Below are 18,808 nucleotides of genomic sequence, written 5' to 3'. Positions count from 1 at the left end.
ATGAACGTTCTTCATTGTGTGTAGTAACAAAATCTTGAAGGCTTGTCGGGATTTCTCTCTACTCCATCTTATACCAAACAAAATCACGGTGAGTTGTTTTGAGTGTTGTTTTCATGCTTTCTTCTTTCCGGATCAAGCAATCTTTTTTGAAGTTCTTTGTTCTGTTACCCCAGATAATGAAGACCTGATGTGTACCATCAACCTCCAGCCCTTTGGGATTTGCATAACCCCACTTTCATCACACTTTCTCTGCTGGTCCCAATGCTGCTTCTGATAAAATGGCAGTGCGCTTATCCTAAAATGTAGTTGCTACTGCTTCCCCCAAAGAGTTAATCAAGGGCTTCATTAAAGTTAGTTGGCCACACATTAAACTTCCTGGTATTTCCAGTTGCTCTTCTCTCTCTGGATTTCTGTGTGGAGAGACTGATTCCACACTGCATCATCATGTTCTTGAACAGTGATCCCTACACTGATTCCTCTTTGATGGTCTAGAATCCCCCTCAAACTGGCATCTTTTCAGCAGCCCAAGATGTCCGATTCCATTGGCCATTCTTTCTCTTCTGGCCTTCTCCTTTTCTCCAAGTTTCCCTCAACTGCTCCTTGCTGGCTTCATACCTCATTTCTACTCCCCTCCGTACATCTCATGAATACTCTTTCTAAATGAAAGAGTGTCTGTTCTTCTCACAGCTCTTCCTGAGATTTGGGTTATCAACCACAAGTACGTTTTTTATGCTTGGGTGGTCAGGATGGCAGATGGTGTTTCCCTTCTCCATTCAATCAGAATCTCTTTCATGGACACCAATCCATGTTGTTTTGTCAATAGCATGAAATGGCTTGACATTGCCTTGGGCTTCCCAGAACGTCCTGGAGCCCTGATTTTCTTGTGGTCACCCAACCAGCTAGTAATTCAGCTGATCTTGCTTAGCCTTTGAGCCTAGACAAGTTTTGCCAACTGCTAAATTTGACCCAATTATTATGTGGTTACTCTTTGCTTGGATTATTTTTTCTTGGCAAAATATGACCTTCTGAGTTTGTGTATTCAGTGCCACATACTGTACCTGGGGTGTTACTACTGGATCACTTTATTATGTGCTTTACACAACAGACTAAAGCTATAATGCAGCTTTGTTTGGGGCCTGTGTGTTATATGAAACCAGCCATTATGGTTTCTAAACCTCAGTCTATGGCTTGTGTGCTGTGCAGACATCCAATTGTGGCTGAGTCAATAAACCACAATACCAAAAATTGTCTTAGTGCAGTGCATGAAACTAGCCTTTGTAGGTTGCAAATTGTGGTTTTACAGCATAACGTGATGTGTGAATTCAGTCAAATGTGGCTTAGTATACAAATTGCACCTTGGTATGGCATGTGATTCCAGCTGTTATGGGCTGAAAACAATGGTTTACGACTTGGCCAGATGTATGAAGTCACCCAGTCGTGGTTTATTCAACACGCCACTGTTAAGCAAACTGTGACAACATCCTTGTGATCCTAACCAATCTATCCCAGGTTTGTCTCATCCAAAGCTTCTAACAGGCAAACCAACATGTTTTGCCAGCAGTGAGCTTTAATTAAAAAACCAGTTCCCCCTTGGCAATCCCCAACATGAAATATTGGGAAGATTGGCAAGCTGTATAAGATTCTCTCAGGTTTTAGACAATTCCCAATATTTCTTTCGCCGCGCTGGCTAGAGCTCAAAGCCGTAAGGACACGCTTGAGTAAAGAGCAACACTTTCAATTTCTTTGAAATATATTTAAAAAGTACTCTGATTTCTCTTCAGACCATGTAAATCTTCCTCTCCCTTATTTAAAAAATATGTTGATGGGGAAGAAGCTTGGAAACCCTTCAAACATCCTGTCCCTGGAGTTTGATTCACGAGGAGCTTTTCTCCTGCGTAGGTCTGCTGCCAGATGTTCTGCCAGTATACTGTACAAGTATAAATGTGGAGCACTGGAGGAGCCCCCCCTCCACATTTAAATGTAATTTAGTCTCTGCAACGAAGCTGAGATTTGCCTATCTAATTCTTTTTAGGGACAGGTGGAAAGAGGATCTCTCTGCTGACAATTTTTCAAGTGGAGAAGGGGTGATTGGGATTTCTGATTAAATTCCATCCTGGGTGAAAAAGTATTGGTTTGGCTGCCAGAAAGCTTTGTTTCCAGGGCTGATTGAAATTAAACAAGGAGCCTCACCTGACATTTCATCAACAGCATCAACAGATTCAGATACCTTCTTACTGACTCGTAAGGCCGATACCAAACAGATCTGTGTCCGTTTCCATCCCCAACAGGGTTTCGGTTGGCCTTGTTCCTTCAGAACTGTTTTGAATACCTTTATGGAAAGAGCGTACCAGAGGCTGTGCGTAAATGTCCAGGATTTATTCTCTGGCTCTTGAGGGCCTGGGTCTATAATTATTTTAAATTATGAATAAGACCTAATGTATATGCAGTCTGGCAGGGGCCCTGTCATACAGTGCATGTCTCCACAATTTAAAAAAAAGTCATTTAGGCTGCTTCGTGCTGAATGAATGCCACTGAACTGGATGGGAATTGCTGCTCGGTAAACAAGGCTAGAACTTGATAATTTGGTTTTTTTTCAGTAGTGCCGTTAAAAATGTACTCTATTTTTTAAAATTCTCTATTTAAAAAAAAAAAAAAACTACCCCTGCAATTCGTTTGATGTGGAAAAATCACTTCAAAGGGATTTTTTCCCCCTCAGAGAATATTTTGGTGAAATTTGTAATCATTTTAATCATGGACTATCACTGATCAGGATTTCACTGAAGGCTGGATGTGAATGTCCTGCTGTTTATTATAGAGCCCTCTCTTTAGTATCCCACAGTTTCTCTAGTTTCCCATGTTTTTATCATGCTCCAAGGGAAGACATTAGACAACAACAGCTCCTGGAGCACTTTTCAAGTTTAGAAAGTACAGATATCGGAACCTGCAGAAGGATGGAGAGATGGATGATCAAAAATTGCGGCACCAGTCAAATTCCCTTCTAGAGACCTCCTACCGTTAAATCAGCTCTAATATTCCCCCAAGAGAAATGACCAAGAAAGTTTCAAGCACCCTGAGCATAAAGTGGAAAAACAGAAGCCTCTTTTTTCAAGGGCTGTAAGGCAGATTTTGGCATGGTGACAGCGTTAAGCTTGCTCTCTTTCTGGACGGCGGATTAATCATCTGTCCCTTAATCAATGCTTCTTCCCCCCACGTTGGCGAAGCCTCTGATTCTCCATGAAGCACTTGGGCATGGCAGAGCAGCGAAGCAAATGCATTGGACACGAGCAATATGTTGTTTGGGGTCTCTCAGGCACTGTACAACTGTCTAGATTTGCACAGGGGCTGAAGAAGGCGATGGTGCTCCTTGGCTGTGCTGCAAGGCTTGGGAGACGACCCAAGAAAGCAGGTTTTGCAGCAGATTTGACCACAGCTCCATCTGGTGCTGGATGGCTTCTTGGTGGACACGGGGGAGAAGTCAAAATCAGCAACCTGTAACTCAGCAACAAGACAAAATCTCTGTGGGACCTGGGAGACACCCAGCTGCTGGAGAATTAGCTCTCAACTAACCTGGGCTGATCTGGTCCCTTTGAATCTTGAAGAAGGGAGCATCGCTCCCAAGATCTATATGGAACCGAGACTGGGACCCCCAGCACACAGTGTCTGGGCTGCATCTTTCAGCTATGCCTTTCCCCCAAACAGCTCTAGCACACGTTAAGCAGGTTATCTGAAGGACCACCTTTTCCCAGTTTCATCTGCCCGACTCACCAGAGTGGGGAGGCAGGGTATGTACGGGTCCCCCCTATTAAGGACGTCCATCTAGTGGAACCGAGAATAAGGGCCTTCTCCGTGGTGGCTCCCTCCCTGTGGAACATCATCCCCGTGGAGATAAGACTGGCCCCCACCTCAATGCTCTTTTGCAAGGCCCCGAAGACATGGTTTTGCCAGCGGTCTGGGGATCCCAGGTCGATCCGGAGCCCATCAAATGGCCAGTGTAAATGAGGTGGTGTTGCCAGGGGGGTGAGGGGGTGTAGTGGGTTTTGTATTTGGGATTTTTACTCTTGTAAGCCGCCCAGAATCACGTGAGTGAGCGGGTGGCCATATAAATTGTTCAAATAAATAAATAAATCCAACAAGTTGGCCCCGAGAAGTCCTCGTTTATGGCTAGGGTTGCCTTTGGAGGCCAGTGCATGATGAAGCCATAGAGATCTCGGGTTGGAAGGCCGGGGAAGAGATTTCCAAAAGCATGATCAAAGCTGTCCAGCTCGCTAGCTCAGGTCCAGGGAAATAAAAACAGCTCACCTCCACCAGATCCTTTGGTTGCATGGTGCTTCGAAAGGTCACGTAGACGGCTAAACCCAGTGTGGCCGGCAAAAGGAGGATGCAGGGCAGGACGAAAGAAGCTGGGTTGATGCCTGTTGAAGGACAGAAGGAAAAACCTTGGGGTAGAACCAGCAGCCTTCTGCAGGCCCCGATTAGGCAAGGCTGAGCTTACATTCACAACTGACCCAAGTTCCTCTCCATTCCAAGGATTGTGATAGCCAAGTCAAGCTTCCAAGGTCAAGAGAAGGATACTTTAACACAGTGTTTCTCAACCTGGGCAACTTTAAGACCTGTGGACTTCAACTCCCAGAATTCCCCAGCCAACACTGCCTTAACATGTTCTATTTATTATTGGCTAGATTTACATTCCCCCACCTCCCGTTTTTCTTCCTCTCAAAGCAAGGTAGCCCACTCCCTCTCCGATTTTTGCCATCCCCCTCCAACGACAACTCTATGGGGTAGGTTGGGCAAAGAGAAAGCGGCTGGCTCAGAATCCTACAGCGAGCTTCCATGCCTGATGGTGGACTTGATTCAGGTGCTCCCCAATCCCAACCCAAACCCTTTTGGCTTTGAAATATACTTTTTGCAAGAGTGAGTCGTTACTGCGTTTGTTCTTATCCGAGATTGGCCGCCGCACAAGCAGACACACGTCTGCCTCTCATTCAGCAGAACTCCTCTTACGGACACAGAGAGATAAGTGCCAATGTTAAGCGGGCGCTCATTACGAACACACATCCTTCCTCGCGGAAAGTCCAAACAATCCACTTTAAATTATTGGGCGTAAGGGTAGGAAAATCACCAAAGAACAAAGCATCTAACTTCCTGCGTGATTATTCTATTTTCATTCACTAACCCACTCGGGAATCTGAATTAACTCTATCGTAAAGAAGGAAGCTTTACAAATTTGCAACATGCAACTCCATTTGCAAAGCCAGGAGGGGGACTTAGTTATTCTGGCGTTCCAGCAGATGATTTTGCTCCTGCACTGGAAAATGGGACTTGTAGAGTTCACTAACTAGTCTGTACGTGCAATTTCAATATTAACTTGCGCACTAATTATCTATCTGAATGGTACATGCCATCCGCCTGCCCTTACGTACTCATAGCAGAGAGATATAGATGTTATATTATGTCATGTCCCCTGTCAGCCTTGCGAGGTCGTCCAAACAACAAGCACACCCAGAAGCACTAGCTCTACAACTTGATTGTAAGGTTACATTAACAGAATCTTGCAAGTCTGAAAGTACATCTCACTAGGGAGGGTCCCTTCAGAGATGTCATAATGGCATGTGGGAAAGACCTTGGGAGACTGGGCCCAGAGACGCTGCCTATGGAATGGTCAGATAAGAGGGGGCATAGCCCACAGCTGGTTAGTGGGTGGGGCAAGAGGCTCAGAAGGGACCCTCCCTAACTTCTCAGGTTGTAAAGGAGATGGTGGAAGGATTGTACTTTCAGACTTGCAAGATTCTGTTAATGTAGCCTTACAATAAAATAGAATTAGCCCATCTGGTCGTGTTTCCTGTCTGGTAAGGCTGATAGACATTTACCACGTCCCCATTCCTTCTATGGGCTCAGCTGCTGCTCATTTGACCATTGCCCTGGTGGCTGCTCTTCCTCCTGTCTCCCAAGGTCATTCCCACATGCCATTACATCCCCCACCTACAATGTGACTTCCAAAGGGGTGGTTTTCCCCCTATTTTTACAGTGGGTAACCAGTGTGGTGTTATTACTGACCACCAAATGGCAGCACGTGACTTTTTTTTAACCATTGGGACTTCCATTCTGGGTTGAGGTTTTGACCTCCATAGAAAGATCTTGCCCTCAAGCCAAACGTATCCCACGTGGGGAGGAAGAGGAGGAAATCAAAACGGGGATGAAACAGGGTGCATATGCAAAGACAGCCCCATAGGTGCCATCCAACTCTCACCTGACGGCCTTATCTGAATCTCCTGGTAGGACTGCAAGATGTTCACCCGGTTCTCCACGCGGATGCTAAGGCAGTATTGTCCAGCGTTGCTGAAGGTGTGGTTCAGATAGTATTGTGTGCTATTTGTCACCACTAGGTGGCACTGGTCTCTTCCGAGCGGGATACACTCCGTCTTAATTAACCAGCATAAACTCAGCGGGGGGCTAAAAACAAGTGAGTGCAAAGAACAGTGAGTTCACTTTTGCTCAGAGGAGGGGGGGCCGGTGGCCCTCCAAGTGGGTCTGGACCCCCAACTCCCCTCATCTCTGACCGCTGCCCAGGCTACTTGGAGCTGGGAGCACCCCTGGAGAGCCTTTCTCATTTCTCAACACTTTGCAGATACAGCATCCTTGTGATGCTTCTGGCCCCAGATCTGCAAGCAGGAAGCCCTCCCCTGGCCGACCCTGGGTCTACATTGGCAGGGAAAAGTGCTGCCAGGTACCCACTGGGTACGGTGGGTCAACTCATTCCAACAGCTGCCCTGGGATGATTCTCCTCGCCTGGCAGAAATTGCCACGAAAGAGCGGACCAGCCCCAATGGCCCAACCTCGTTCTCTTGCTGATGACTGGGAGAAACGTTTTGCCTGGAGACAAGACTCTTTTTTTGGCTGGGCTGGAATGTTTTAAAAAGGCGCAGGTTGCCCTTTGCTCAACCAAATCAAGAGATGAACTGTGTCCTTTCCACCCTGAGTCGGACTGCAAATATTAACAGTCCTTTGAGGACAGCAGTGAGTTCTCCTTCTGCCCCACACATTGCCTAGAGGTTTGCTTCTGCTGACATTTAAGCTAACATTGGATCTATCAATTCAAATATATAAATATAGAACTCTTTCATTTTTGTTAAATTTGCTGCATCTCTTATCTCTTATTTCTTATCTCTTATTGGCAGTCATCTGCAAGGAATTAAGTTGGTCTGCATTGATCCAGTTGGGATATTTGAATGCCCTTTGCATTAGAACTCTCAACTGGATTGATTTAAAGTCTAAGATCCTCCTGGAGGATGATACGATGATGATCCAGGAGCCATCCAAAGATGGAAATAATGATATTGTCCAGCATGGTTTGACCATGTCCACCTGCCCCTGAAAGTGCCCACCAACTGTCTTGGCACAGCAATTCCCAACCAGCCTGATCAACCATCATGTATTTGACATTTCCCGTGCCTAAAAATGGAGACTACTATTCCAAGAAGAAATGCAAAGAGTACAGCTTGGGGAAAATAGCTGCAGATGTTTTGGATTTCTTAAAAACCCATTACTCACCTCCCTTGGATATGCAGAGATAAATTTAAGTTTTCCATCACATGAGCTTCAGTGGAGCCTGTGATGTTAATGCTTCTTACAGCATCTGGGAAAGAGAGATAAAAAAGACGAGATAACAAGAAATTGCTATCTTTGTCCTAACTTATTAAACTGAGAAGTCTCAAAGTTTGACTCAAAATTTTCCTGGTCTAAACAATCCGCTGAGTAGCAGAAGTTTTGTGTTTTCCTTTTCCCTCTGTGTGTGTGCTTTTCCTTTGGTGCTGCAAACCTGAGGGCGGGACTTTCTCAATTGTATTATTTTCCAAATGGTGTATAAAGGTTATCAAAAACACTACTACTATTAATGATCAAAATGGGCTGTGGAACAGGAATAATTAAAGCTGACATTTGTGGAAAAAGAAGCCAATCAGTGGCTGCTGATGTTAGGGACTGTAGGTCAAGGATGGAGGAACATCTGGTTGTCTAGACCAGTGTTTCTCAACCTCAGCAACTTTAAGCTGTGTGGACTTCAACTCCCAGAATTCCCCAGCCAGCCATGCTTAAAGTTGCTGAGGTTGAGAAACACTGGTCTAGACACTGATGAACTACAATGGCCATCATCCCCCATCATTAGACCCACAGACTGGGGCTACTAGGAATTGTAGTTCAGCATGACCTAGAAGATCATAGCTAATTCTCCTTTGCTGTAAGTAATCACATTTCTAAGTGAACATTTGATAGTATTCCATCCAGGGCTCAGCTGCATAGAAAGGGGAAGAGGTGTATAAGACAGACTGATGGGGTATTCTCTGTGGCCCTGTAGGAGAAATTCCTCCCACAGATTCCTCCAAGGAATTGTTTAAAACTGGAGACCGGTACCCAATTCCAATGAAACACAGCGGAGTTAACACGGTACCGGAGGCAGCTGAGGCTAACTTTAAAAAGGACAAGGATGGAATAGACAGCTGTGTGTTTTAGAACATGCATGTGATTGGATCTAGCGGCAAAATATTTGGCTGGATGTAGCAGCACATGGTGTTTACTGAGGGAATTGGGGTGGGACTGTGAGGTAATTGAGGGCAGGACTACAAAGACAATCATTCTGAGAGAACAAAGAGATAGTATTTCCTGAACATGGTTTCTTTCTAGGGAGTTACTACTAAACTGGCCTTGGTTCTCAGAGCAACGTTTGCCTCCTAATTTCTTCTGGTTTTATTAACGTTCCTTGGCCCTCTGTATGTTTTATGGCTGAGCTGACAAAGCGTGTTGTTTCTGAAGTCTCTGGGAAGGTAATTAGAGAAGGGAAATGTTTTTGATTTATTTCACTTGTCCTAACCAGCACCATATTTTCTCCTACAGCCCCCAAGGTTTTCAAACCCTGGATCTTGCCTTGAGTTTCTTGCTCTGCTTGGCTTTCATCCAACAACTTCAGTGTCGTGGTGAAATGTCCTGTTTTCTGGGCAACTTCTGTGGGATGCTCCACGCTTGTCCCTTCTCGCCTCCATTCTGCAATGACATCGAGGCGCACCGTCCAAGTCCCGAAGGTAGAGTAATTATGGTAGATGGCGGGCTTTCCTGTTTCTGCTGTTGTCCTGCGTTGGATGGAAAACATGGACAGTCAACCTCTTCTGTCATTAGATGGGGCTGGCCTAACTGTTTGGTAAAAGTTAGGTAGCCATATCAGAACAATCAGTTCAGGATGTCATGAAATGAAGTTCTCAATGGCTTGGAATTTCTGTGATTAAATTTATCATTTGATCCCTTCACAGAACACATCTTCCTTGGTGTTCACCCAACTCTTCACATTTGAGAGTGACATCTGTGGACAGCCTGTGAAGGTGATCTCCCAGCCATACTGATATGACAATTCTTAGTCCTAATAGTTGTAATAGTGATTCCTTTCAGTAAATAAGCAAGTGGTTGCTTCTGATCTGCTGCTTTAACACACACACATACACACACACACACACACACACACTTGTGTGCTGCCCGAATTCTAATGGCTTTGGGTGGCTCACAATTAAAAAAAGAAAAATAAGGAATAAAAAAAGTACCAAGATGATACAGAATATATACTGTAAGCGTGTATGTGTGTATGTGTGTATGCCTAAAACTCAAATGTATAGGACTGGGTTCCCATATCAAGCCAAGCCATAATTAGTTTAACCATGAATTACTGAATAAACCACAGCTGGCTGGATTCACACGACCTACTAAGCCAGGTGTTTATGGCTTAGTATGTTACACGAACCATGTCACTAAAGGATAAGAGGAGAAGAAGGGCATACCCGTCTCCAAAATCCCAGCTGTAAATGAATGATGCGGACTTAAAATAATGACTCGGGTCATGAAGAGAAAAAGCCGCCAGGGCCAGAACAGCAGAGGGGTGATGGCAATCAAGTTCTTCCCAATCATTGCAGCTCTTCATCTGAGTGATGGAGAGATTCCCTATGATAAACTCTGTAAGAGAAGAGAGGAAGAATTTTTAGCCTGCCTGCATCGCACAAAGACCTTCCCATCCCCTAGGAAAGTAGTCATTTTGACATGGCCGAGAGGAGGACTTTGATGCATTTGAACTGGTACGTGCATCAACTAACTAATCAGCAAAGAAATAACATTTTATTAGATGGAGGCTACATCTGAGGGGTGAAGCCCCAAAATAGATATGTAGCCATTTAGATTCTGGAAGATTATTTGCAATCTTGGTAAGTCAGCCTCATTGAAATCGCTGGCACTTCTGGGTGAACAAGGACTGGGATGACAGATTGTGCTAAGCCATAACTGGTTGAAGCATAGTTCTTGGGAAAAGCAACTGCCTGGATTTGCACAATTTAAGCTCAGCTATAAACCGTGGTTTCTAAATCCTACTGGCTGAGCCCGCAGGTAAGGTTCTGGGTTCAAACAAACCACATTTATGGCTTAACATGATATGTGTGAAGCTCATTATGTATTGCACTGTGTTGTACCTTAGATCTTCCTGACTAAATTCCAAGATGAAGAAGAGTTTAAAATAATTTAAATTATTTGGTAAATGTGAATCTAAAAAAAAACCTTACTAAAATAAAACATTGCAGACAGTGTTATCTAATGGAAGCATCTAATTAAACCAGTTTAGTATTGGAATGGAGACCACCTAAATTCTAGGGCTGTGAGTTAGATTGGGAAATAACAACAACAGTAATACAACATCCTGGAAGAAGGCAATGAAGAACCATTTCTGTTGCCAAAAAACTATATAAATGTGTTCATGAAATCTCCAAAATCAAGTTAGAATCCAAGGAAACTTTACCTTTGAATTCACAGTTTTCATGTTTCTGAGTGTTTTCAAAAGTCACGGCTTCTGAGATGTGCCTTCTTGAATATAATCCATTAATTGGGTGAGTTCATAAGATGAACCCCTCTGGACCTGACTAAATGTAATGGTGAATTAATTTTAGCTGCTTTCCTTTCTGTAGTTCTTTAGAAGAAAAGAGTTCAGTGTGTTTTGTTTGAATCAGACATGGATGGGATCACACTATAACACAGTGCTGTTTGTGGGGTCCTTGGTGCTCTTTGAGCTTGGTGGTTTCCTTGCAGACATTTCATTATCCAACTAGGTAACTTCATCACTGCACTGATGATGTTACCCAGTTGGGTAGTCTGCAAGCAAACCACCAAGCTCAGAGAGCACCAGGGACTCCACAATTCAACCCTGAGCTACAGATATTCTCTTCTATTGGGACAGTAGTTTCCTGGGTGTGAGCCCCATTGAATGTATTGGCATGCACTTTTAAGTAGACACAGGTAGGATTTTTCTCCTGGAGAACCCATCGGTGCATGCAAAATTAGAATTACCTGAAACCTGTAGGATGGTTAGATTTCTTACAAGGGTCCCACAAAACCAACAGTCAGGGTGTGTCACCTCCACAGAAATAGGAAACGCTCCAGGAACTGGGCTAGTGACCACAATTTGGGAATTTCTCCCACACTTGATTTTCTCCACCAGAACCAGGGGGGCGTCAAACTTCCAGGCAAAATGGTACTTGGGGATGTCCGACGGTGGAAGCCCATTGTTCTTCTGGCGGAGGGTGGACTGAATCGTAGCTTGAGCTTCTGTTACAACAGGACCATTGTTGGTGACTTCCAGTTCATAGGAGGCTGTGGAAATAATACATTCTCAAAATGAAGAACTCTGGTTTCATTCCAGAGATGGATCTGAGAACGACCCTAGGCACAAAGGAGTTGTGGTTGTGTTTTCTAGAGCTACGGTGAAGGAATATGGGACCTTCTTCTGCGAATTCTTTTACTTTATCTGCTATGCTTCTTATTGGAATTTGTAGTTTCTGGTATGAACTCAATGAAACCCTGTTCTCTTACGAAAATGTGGCCCGTGTCGAAATAACAACGGGAGGGACAAGATGCTGAATCTGTTGAGGCTCATTTACCTATGTTCCATCAGCACTTGTAAAAAGAAGACGACTATTCAGACCCTCACCCAATGAACCTGGCACCATCTTCTTTGACTTTTCCTGAATACGTCCCGTCAGGTTAGGGCTTGCTCCTAGCCATCCTGGAGTTACTGTACCTATATGAAGACTGTTTCCGTCGACTTGTACTTCTTTGAGATATAGTTGTAGTATGGAAAAGAGTTGTGATCCTCATTCCCTGCCCCCCCCACTTCCAAAAACCACCTCAAATCAAGACAGAATTGAATTGTTGGGTGAGGCGCATCTTCAGCTCTGAAGGCCTGGGTGAAGAACACCCAGAGATTCATAAGAATTACAGGAAGGACTTTAGACGCCAGGGGTCGGCAACCTACAGCCCTGGGGCTGCCTCTGACTGTGATGGCTGAAAACGGGTGGTGCAATTTTCCAACATGTTGAAATAGGGGGACTTGCAGCATAAACCCTAAGAGAGGTTTAATATAGCTGTGAAAAGGAAATTCAGGGAAACACTGACCATTTTAAACAATTGCTGCATCCCATTCCATATAATGCCTAGTTCAGTCCTGTATCTTGGCTTTGCACACTCCTGACCAATTTTAGAAAAAAAAAAAAATAGGGTTTATCAGCTTCCTTTAGGTCCCTTCATTTTACACTCCTTGCTTTCCTGACAATGGGGCACACATCTTCATGGAACAACGTCGGGGTTTACTTGTCACACGAACCCATGGCTTGTTTCAACCCCAGTTGGCTGACGCGCCATCGTGGCTTGATTTTTGACTGAAAGCTTAGCTCCTGTGCAAAGCCGACCAACTGCAGCTTAGCCAACAAACCAAGTTAAAGGAACCAAGCTTTAAAGCATGAAGCCAGCTAAAGACAGCTTTTTCAGAACCCTTTTCCCCCCGAAAAGCAGCTGATCAGATGGCAGCTGCAGGAAGAAAAAATGAGGGTGGGCATCTGAATATCATACAGTGGACCACAAGACTTGTCCCCTTGGAGTGAAATGTTCACACACTAGTGTGATGAACAAACCGTGAAAGGTGACATTCAAGAAGCTATTTAAAGCCAGCAGGTCTAAAAACTGACCTAGGTTTAGAACGGGGTGGCACCCATCAGAAGCAAAAAATAAAAGCAAGGGTATTCAACATGTCACTTTTCATCCACTTTTCCCCTTCTTCTGACGATTTTAAGGTGTCTGTTTCTATTTCTGTCCTCGGGCACAGAAATATCCCCCCCGCCCAACTTTGGTTCCTGCTGGCTCATATGCTGTTTCTTGCACTTCGGTTGCCTTGCTGACAAAAGCTGATTTCTTTCTCCTCCCTGACTTGACCACTTGGCTTTTTCAGCCCCCAGACCAACAGAGCTACAGGGAACATATTGCCAAATAGGACCCCCCCCCCCGAGAAGATCATTCTAATTCGATGGCCCGGGTTCACGCCACACATTTGCCGTGAGTAGCCATCATGATGGATGGAACTGACTCAGTTTTCTGGGTTTCTGAAGCACCCTGCAAAGCATACGGACCAACAATGCTAGTCTAAACTGTAGTCAACTAGTCTGGGGTTTAGTGTGTCGTGTGGATGCAGCGGCTGTCTTGTTTAAACCCAGGGATACTGAATGGCAGGGGGGTGCTGTAGAATACCCTTAGCCTTGGAATAATGTTCGGAAGATGCAATATGCTTCTCCAGTGGGCAGGGAGGTGACGGAGGGAGCGCAATTCCGATCTGGATACTCCGTCTATCTTGATTCATTTTCTCCAGTGATCCTATTAATGAGGAGTATTTGGGGACATCCTTAGGAGGTGCCTTTAGGGTCTTGGCCAAGGCACTTGGGGCAACCCCACGGCCTCCGATTGTGCACCCCTCTTTTAATCTCATCGGACGGTGAATCTTAAAGTCATCTCCCCCTCTCCATCCACAGACAAGAGACTTCTGGAATGCCTGAACTCAATAACGCAGCCAGGGCAGATGACGTTTGAATGCATTCGCCTCCTTAAGATAATGCTGAGGGCATCTTATCACGAATTGCAGCAAGCTTATTGGAGCAGACCCTTTGCATTTCAGGATGTAGCCCATCCTGTTCTCCCCCCACCCCAAGAAATAGGGATGGATCTTACCTGCAGCTGTGGTGGCAAGGAACAGTGTCCCCCAAATCACCTGGATGAAATTCAGGGCAGAGAACAGCCGAGCCATGTCGGAGATGACGGCTTTGGAAGGAAATCTCTCCTCCTGTCTGCTCAGTGCCAAGAGTGTCAGATTTCATCTTCAGCGGGGCTGGCTTTCCTTTCCTTTTACCTTAAGGGGGGGAAAAAAAAACCAGCCCGTGGTAGCTGCCGACCTCTGTTGGCAGCCTGAGAACAGTGCGCAGTTCTTGGGCGTTCTGCATTCTTCTGCAGCGGAGGCTCCGTCTCCGCAGGAAGGTTTTTGCTAAACGTTCCGCGGCATTTCTGACGCCCAGCCTGCTTTGGAAAGAGCAATTTGTAGCCCATTCCCCGGGGCGTTATGCAGCAGAACCAACCGGGGTTTCAAGGGTCTTATCTAGGAATGAAACTTGTTCTTTGTGAGAGAGGAAGGAGTTAGGACTGGATGGGAGACCAACAGGAAATCCATGAGCCAGAGTTTCTCAACCTCAGCACCTGGAAGATGGGTGGACTTCAACTCCCAGAATCCCCCAGCCAGCATGGCTGGCTGGGGGATTCTGGGAGTTGAAGTCCACCCATCTTCAAGTTGCCAAGTGTGAAAAACACCGGTGTAAACTATCTTCCTGTTGCAGAGAGTGGAATAACGATGCGTCACACTAATCAAAGCCAGAATTTTCTTGGTGTTGCCTTCCTGGTGTCAATCCATCCAAAACCCGGGTATGCGAGGACGATTGTCTTGACTTGTTGGTGAAAGGACCGGCTGCAAAGATAACCCCGGGGCGCTTGCAATCCATGGCCGTGCCAGGTGGAAAATCCGACGACCAGGCATGGTCGAGCGCTTTCAGGGGAGCATTTTATGCTGGCAGCGTAAGTCCCACGGATTGCAAAGCCAGATACAGGGGCAACGTTCTGCACCAGCCGCCTTACACACGCGCAGGCACGAGAAAGCCCCAGAGCCCAAGCCGCGGAGAGGGAATTCTGGGAGCTGTAGTTCCTACGCCTCTGGAAAAGCTCCCCCTGCCCGTTTTTCGGAGAAGTCAGTCGCCTGAAGCTCGGTGGGACTCAGTTCTGCACAGCGTTGCATGGATTGGCTGGGAAGAGGCGAGAGCAGCGCGCTGATTGGCCGATCCCAGAGGAGGCGGGGAGAGATAGAGATAGAAAATGTGTAGAGAAGGCAAAAGCCATGGCTCTTTCTGTATACAGAGAAGGGAAAAGCCGGGCATCTTCACGTTTATAGAGAAGATAAAGGCTATGCATAATGTATATCTGCGTGCAGGACGATGCGGACGTTTTCCGATACTTTCCTGGATTCCTGCGTTACTTTTTATGCGCCTCGCTTCTTAGCTCTGAGGCACCTCCCAACCGTATTTAACTCTTTAGTTTATGATGGCGGCGGAAGTGTCGGCAGCACGCCTCTCTCAACTCTCGCCTATCTCTAGGGGAGGCGGAAGGGGCCGGAAGTGGCGCCGCCAAAGGCTTCCGCCGCGGGCAGGTGAAGGAGCGGAGCGAGAGCGGCGGCGCGGGAGGCGTCCGCGTCTCCGGGGCCGTTGTGGCGGAGCTTCGGGAAGCCTCCAAGACGGGCATGAGGGGGCCGGTGCGGCCCGGGCCGGTGAGAGGAGCGGGCGGAGCGCGCGCCCGGGAAGGGGGGGCAGGAAAGGATGAAGGGGAGGCACGCTTCCCCTCCCCTTGCGAAGCACAAAAGTGGGCGTGGCGGGGGCGTGGCTTTCGCCGGGGAGGCGTGGCCATCCCGGGGCGAGGCGAGATTGGCACTCGGGTTCTGCGGTGGGGGGGATGGACTCGGGGTGCTTCTCCAACCGGGCGCCCTCTGCTTCCCGGGGGCTGCCGCTCCCATTCTCCCTAGCCCTGCTGGGCGTTCAGCCCTGCCTCGCGACCCGTGCGGGGAAAGGACGGGGAGTCGCCCCAAGTTTGGGGCTGCTGAGCTGGGGGTTGAGAGGATGCTGATCCAGATTCAGTGGCGGCTGTGGGTGATGGGAATTGTGGCTTGTCTTCGAAGGGTGGGATGGGGTTAGGATAGATTCAGGCCTGGAGGGGCAGAGCTTTTTATATATAATGGATGCATTAGATCTATCCTTTGCTTTCTGCACAAGAACTCCAGGCATTGGATGCAGTGTTATTTTTTTGCCTGCAACAACAGCCCTGTGAGGGAGGCTGCGGCTGGCCCAGGGTCACCCACGGAGCTTCTGCGGCTGAGCGGGGACTCTATCTCGGCTCTCCCTTCTCCCAATTCCTCCGCCGCAAATACCCAAATCCTAATTCCAGCCTGATGCGGAGCAGACGCCCGAAATAAAAGCCTTCCAGAGGCTTTTATTTTGTCTCAGAGCAGCGAAGGAGCTCAGGGGTCGCCCTTCTGTCCTCTGTAGTTCAGGATGTCTGACCTCATAGACACCGATTCTCGACTTTTTCAGCCTGAAACTACAGTAGGTTTGTCCAGGAGTAAGTGTCACTTCGGACAGACGAAGCTGCTCGAAGCCAGAGTTGGTTTTAAAATAAATTAATCTCTGACACTTTAGAAAAAAGGCTCTAACCTTTTATTGTTGGGGGCTGCAATGGGGCACCAAGCTACGCCAATGCATTTTTCTAAAGCAGTGTTTCCCACCCTTGGCAACTTGAAGATGGATGGACTTCAACTCCCAGAATTCCCCAGCCAGCAAGGCTGGCTGGGGAATTCTGGGAGTTGAAGTCCACCCATCTTCAAGTTGCCAAGGTTCTAAAGCACTGGAGATTAATTTATTTTGAAACAAACTCTGGATTAGGGCTTAGACCCAGCCTATGGTTGAATCATCCTGCATCTCTCCTATGCCTGTAACATCACGGGATCTGTGTAAGGATGGTAAAATAGCCCTGCCTTTTGTTTTCTTCTAGGCAGGCTGATACTTGAACTCTTCCGTTCCCTCCTAAACACGAACTTACATTCAGAAGCAAAATGGCATTTGTTTCAACCCAGGGGCCCACCGTGGTCGACCAGACCACCTTAATGAAAAAGTATCTCCAGTTTGTGGCGGCTCTCACGGATGCTAACACACGTAAGTTTCTTTTCGGCTCTGGTTTGTGCGAGTTGTAGTTGGCAAATTGTGAGTTATCTTCCAGAGGGCATACTCTTTCCTCTCCTGTTGACTTCTTATCGAATGGTGAATTCTTGAACTTGAATTTTTTTTAGTAATCTACTGCTAAGCGTGGGTGGTCATAAAAGTCCTCATTTGACCACTAGCTTGTTAGCACTAATTGGTAAGCCAGCATTCTTCAGGATGTTGGGTTGCCAGTAAGAGGAAAGCGCTTTAGGACACGCTTCCTGATTGCTATTCCCTTTTCTGAGCAGAAAAAGCCGGAATCCAGAAAACATTGCCGTGATCAGAAAACACAGCTTAAAATGTGCATGGCTGAGATTGAATATATAAGCGATGTTAATCAACCAGTTCTCCAACTTTGCAATACCACTAAAATGCTAAAACAATTTGTGCTGAATGAATTGAATGACCTTATTGTGGTTACAGCTGCCCAAGAAAGAAATATGCTACTTTTCATAATTAAATTCCACACATCACAGGAACTCTCAACCTTTGGAGTAGCATAACTGCCCGGCGCAGGATTGTGCAGGCACACGTGGGTGCTGTCAAAACTTGCTCCCATTTTGCCAGAAGAGCCCACAGATGAAGCAGGCAAAGCACAAACCAAAACCAAGAGCGAGTTTTGATAGCTCTCCCATTTTGCCTGCCAAAGCCTGATCAAGTTTAAAATGTTTGGGGCACCACCTGCAAGTTGTTTGTACAGGTAGTCCTCACTTAATGACTGTTTAGCGATCATTCGAAGTTACGACAGTGCTAAAAAGGTGACTTACAACCAGTGCCCGAAGTTATGACTGCCACAGTGCCCCCATGGTCACATGACCACGATCTGGGCGCTTGGCAACCAGCTTGCACTTACGACAGTTGCAGTGTCCCGGGGTCACATGATCGCCGTTTGCGACCTTCCCAGCCAGCTTCCGACAAGCAAAGTCAATGGGGAACTGCGGGATTCACTTGACGACCATGTGATTCACTTAATGACCACCAGAAAAAGGTTGGAAAACTTTTAGGTCGCTTAACAACCTAAATTCTGGTCTCAATTGTGGTTGTTAAGCGAGGACTACCTCTCTGAGGGGTGTGTTTGTGTCATGACCCAGAGTTTGAGAAACTTAATAGTGGATGCTCAATTGCATTTTGCACTGGAGAGGGGAGAGAATGCCTATGTGAGGACAGCTGATAATTTACAAACCCAGATTTGCACACAGCTGTGCAATTTCAGACATGTACAGACAAAGAAGCAAATGATGAGCACTATTTTCCTTGAACCCCACAAAAATAACTTGCGTGTGAGTGCATGGAGATGAATGTGTGTGAAGATGCATGGCTGGGAATTGTGATGTGTGAAGCTTAAAATGGGGGTCGTGAGAGTCAAACTGATAAGATCTGATTGCTTCTTTAAGTGAATTCAAATCATACCTCTCTGCTGCACTTCAAATATATTTAATCACTTGCCTTTCGTTCTTGCTTTGCAGCCGACGAAACGAAACTGAAGATGATGCAAGAAGTCAGTGAAAACTTTGAGGTAACAGCTCTGGGTGGCAGGGGGTGCTTGATAGATCTGAACATTGGGGCTGTTGTTGAGAGGAGGAGGTTCACTTCCTGGCTAGAAAAGGTCTGCAGGCAATCCCCAGTTTAAG

The 18,808-nt window shown here is 46.4% G+C and overlaps 2 protein-coding genes across 9 annotated transcripts in view; one reads left to right on the top strand and one right to left on the bottom strand.

Annotated features, from left to right (window-relative positions):
* Positions 1–210: 210 nt before the first annotated feature.
* Positions 211–14,558, bottom strand: TMEM130 (transmembrane protein 130). The gene is made up of 8 exons (XM_088148055.1): positions 14,065–14,558; positions 11,362–11,664; positions 9,816–9,987; positions 8,941–9,119; positions 7,549–7,633; positions 6,248–6,450; positions 4,300–4,412; positions 211–3,489 (listed from the first exon to the last, which is right to left on the bottom strand). The coding sequence occupies exons 1-8, from the start codon at positions 14,138–14,140 to the stop codon at positions 3,307–3,309; spliced, it is 1,314 nt and encodes a 437-aa protein (XP_088004181.1). The 5' UTR covers positions 14,141–14,558; the 3' UTR covers positions 211–3,306.
* Positions 14,559–15,557: 999 nt separating this feature from the next.
* The window catches only part of TRRAP (transformation/transcription domain associated protein), a 116,263-nt gene continuing 113,012 nt past the window's right edge, over positions 15,558–18,808 (top strand). For 7 of the 8 annotated variants that reach the window (XM_088148054.1, XM_088148051.1, XM_088148049.1 and 4 more), the window contains exons 1-3: positions 15,558–15,697; positions 16,972–17,132; positions 18,644–18,693. In XM_088148054.1, the coding sequence (XP_088004180.1) occupies positions 17,033–17,132; positions 18,644–18,693 (150 nt within the window). In that variant the 5' untranslated portion in view covers positions 15,558–15,697; positions 16,972–17,032. The remainder of the gene's footprint in view (positions 15,698–16,971; positions 17,133–18,643; positions 18,694–18,808) is intronic. The other variant, XM_088148048.1, reaches the window with a different exon arrangement.

This window comes from Python bivittatus, unplaced genomic scaffold (genome assembly GCF_059951505.1).
Source record: "Python bivittatus isolate LINGU-HERP-01145 unplaced genomic scaffold, Pbiv_v1 ctg000560_np1212, whole genome shotgun sequence".
Classification (NCBI taxonomy): Eukaryota; Metazoa; Chordata; class Lepidosauria; order Squamata; family Pythonidae; genus Python; species Python bivittatus.
This window is presented reverse-complemented; position numbering and strand designations above follow the sequence as displayed.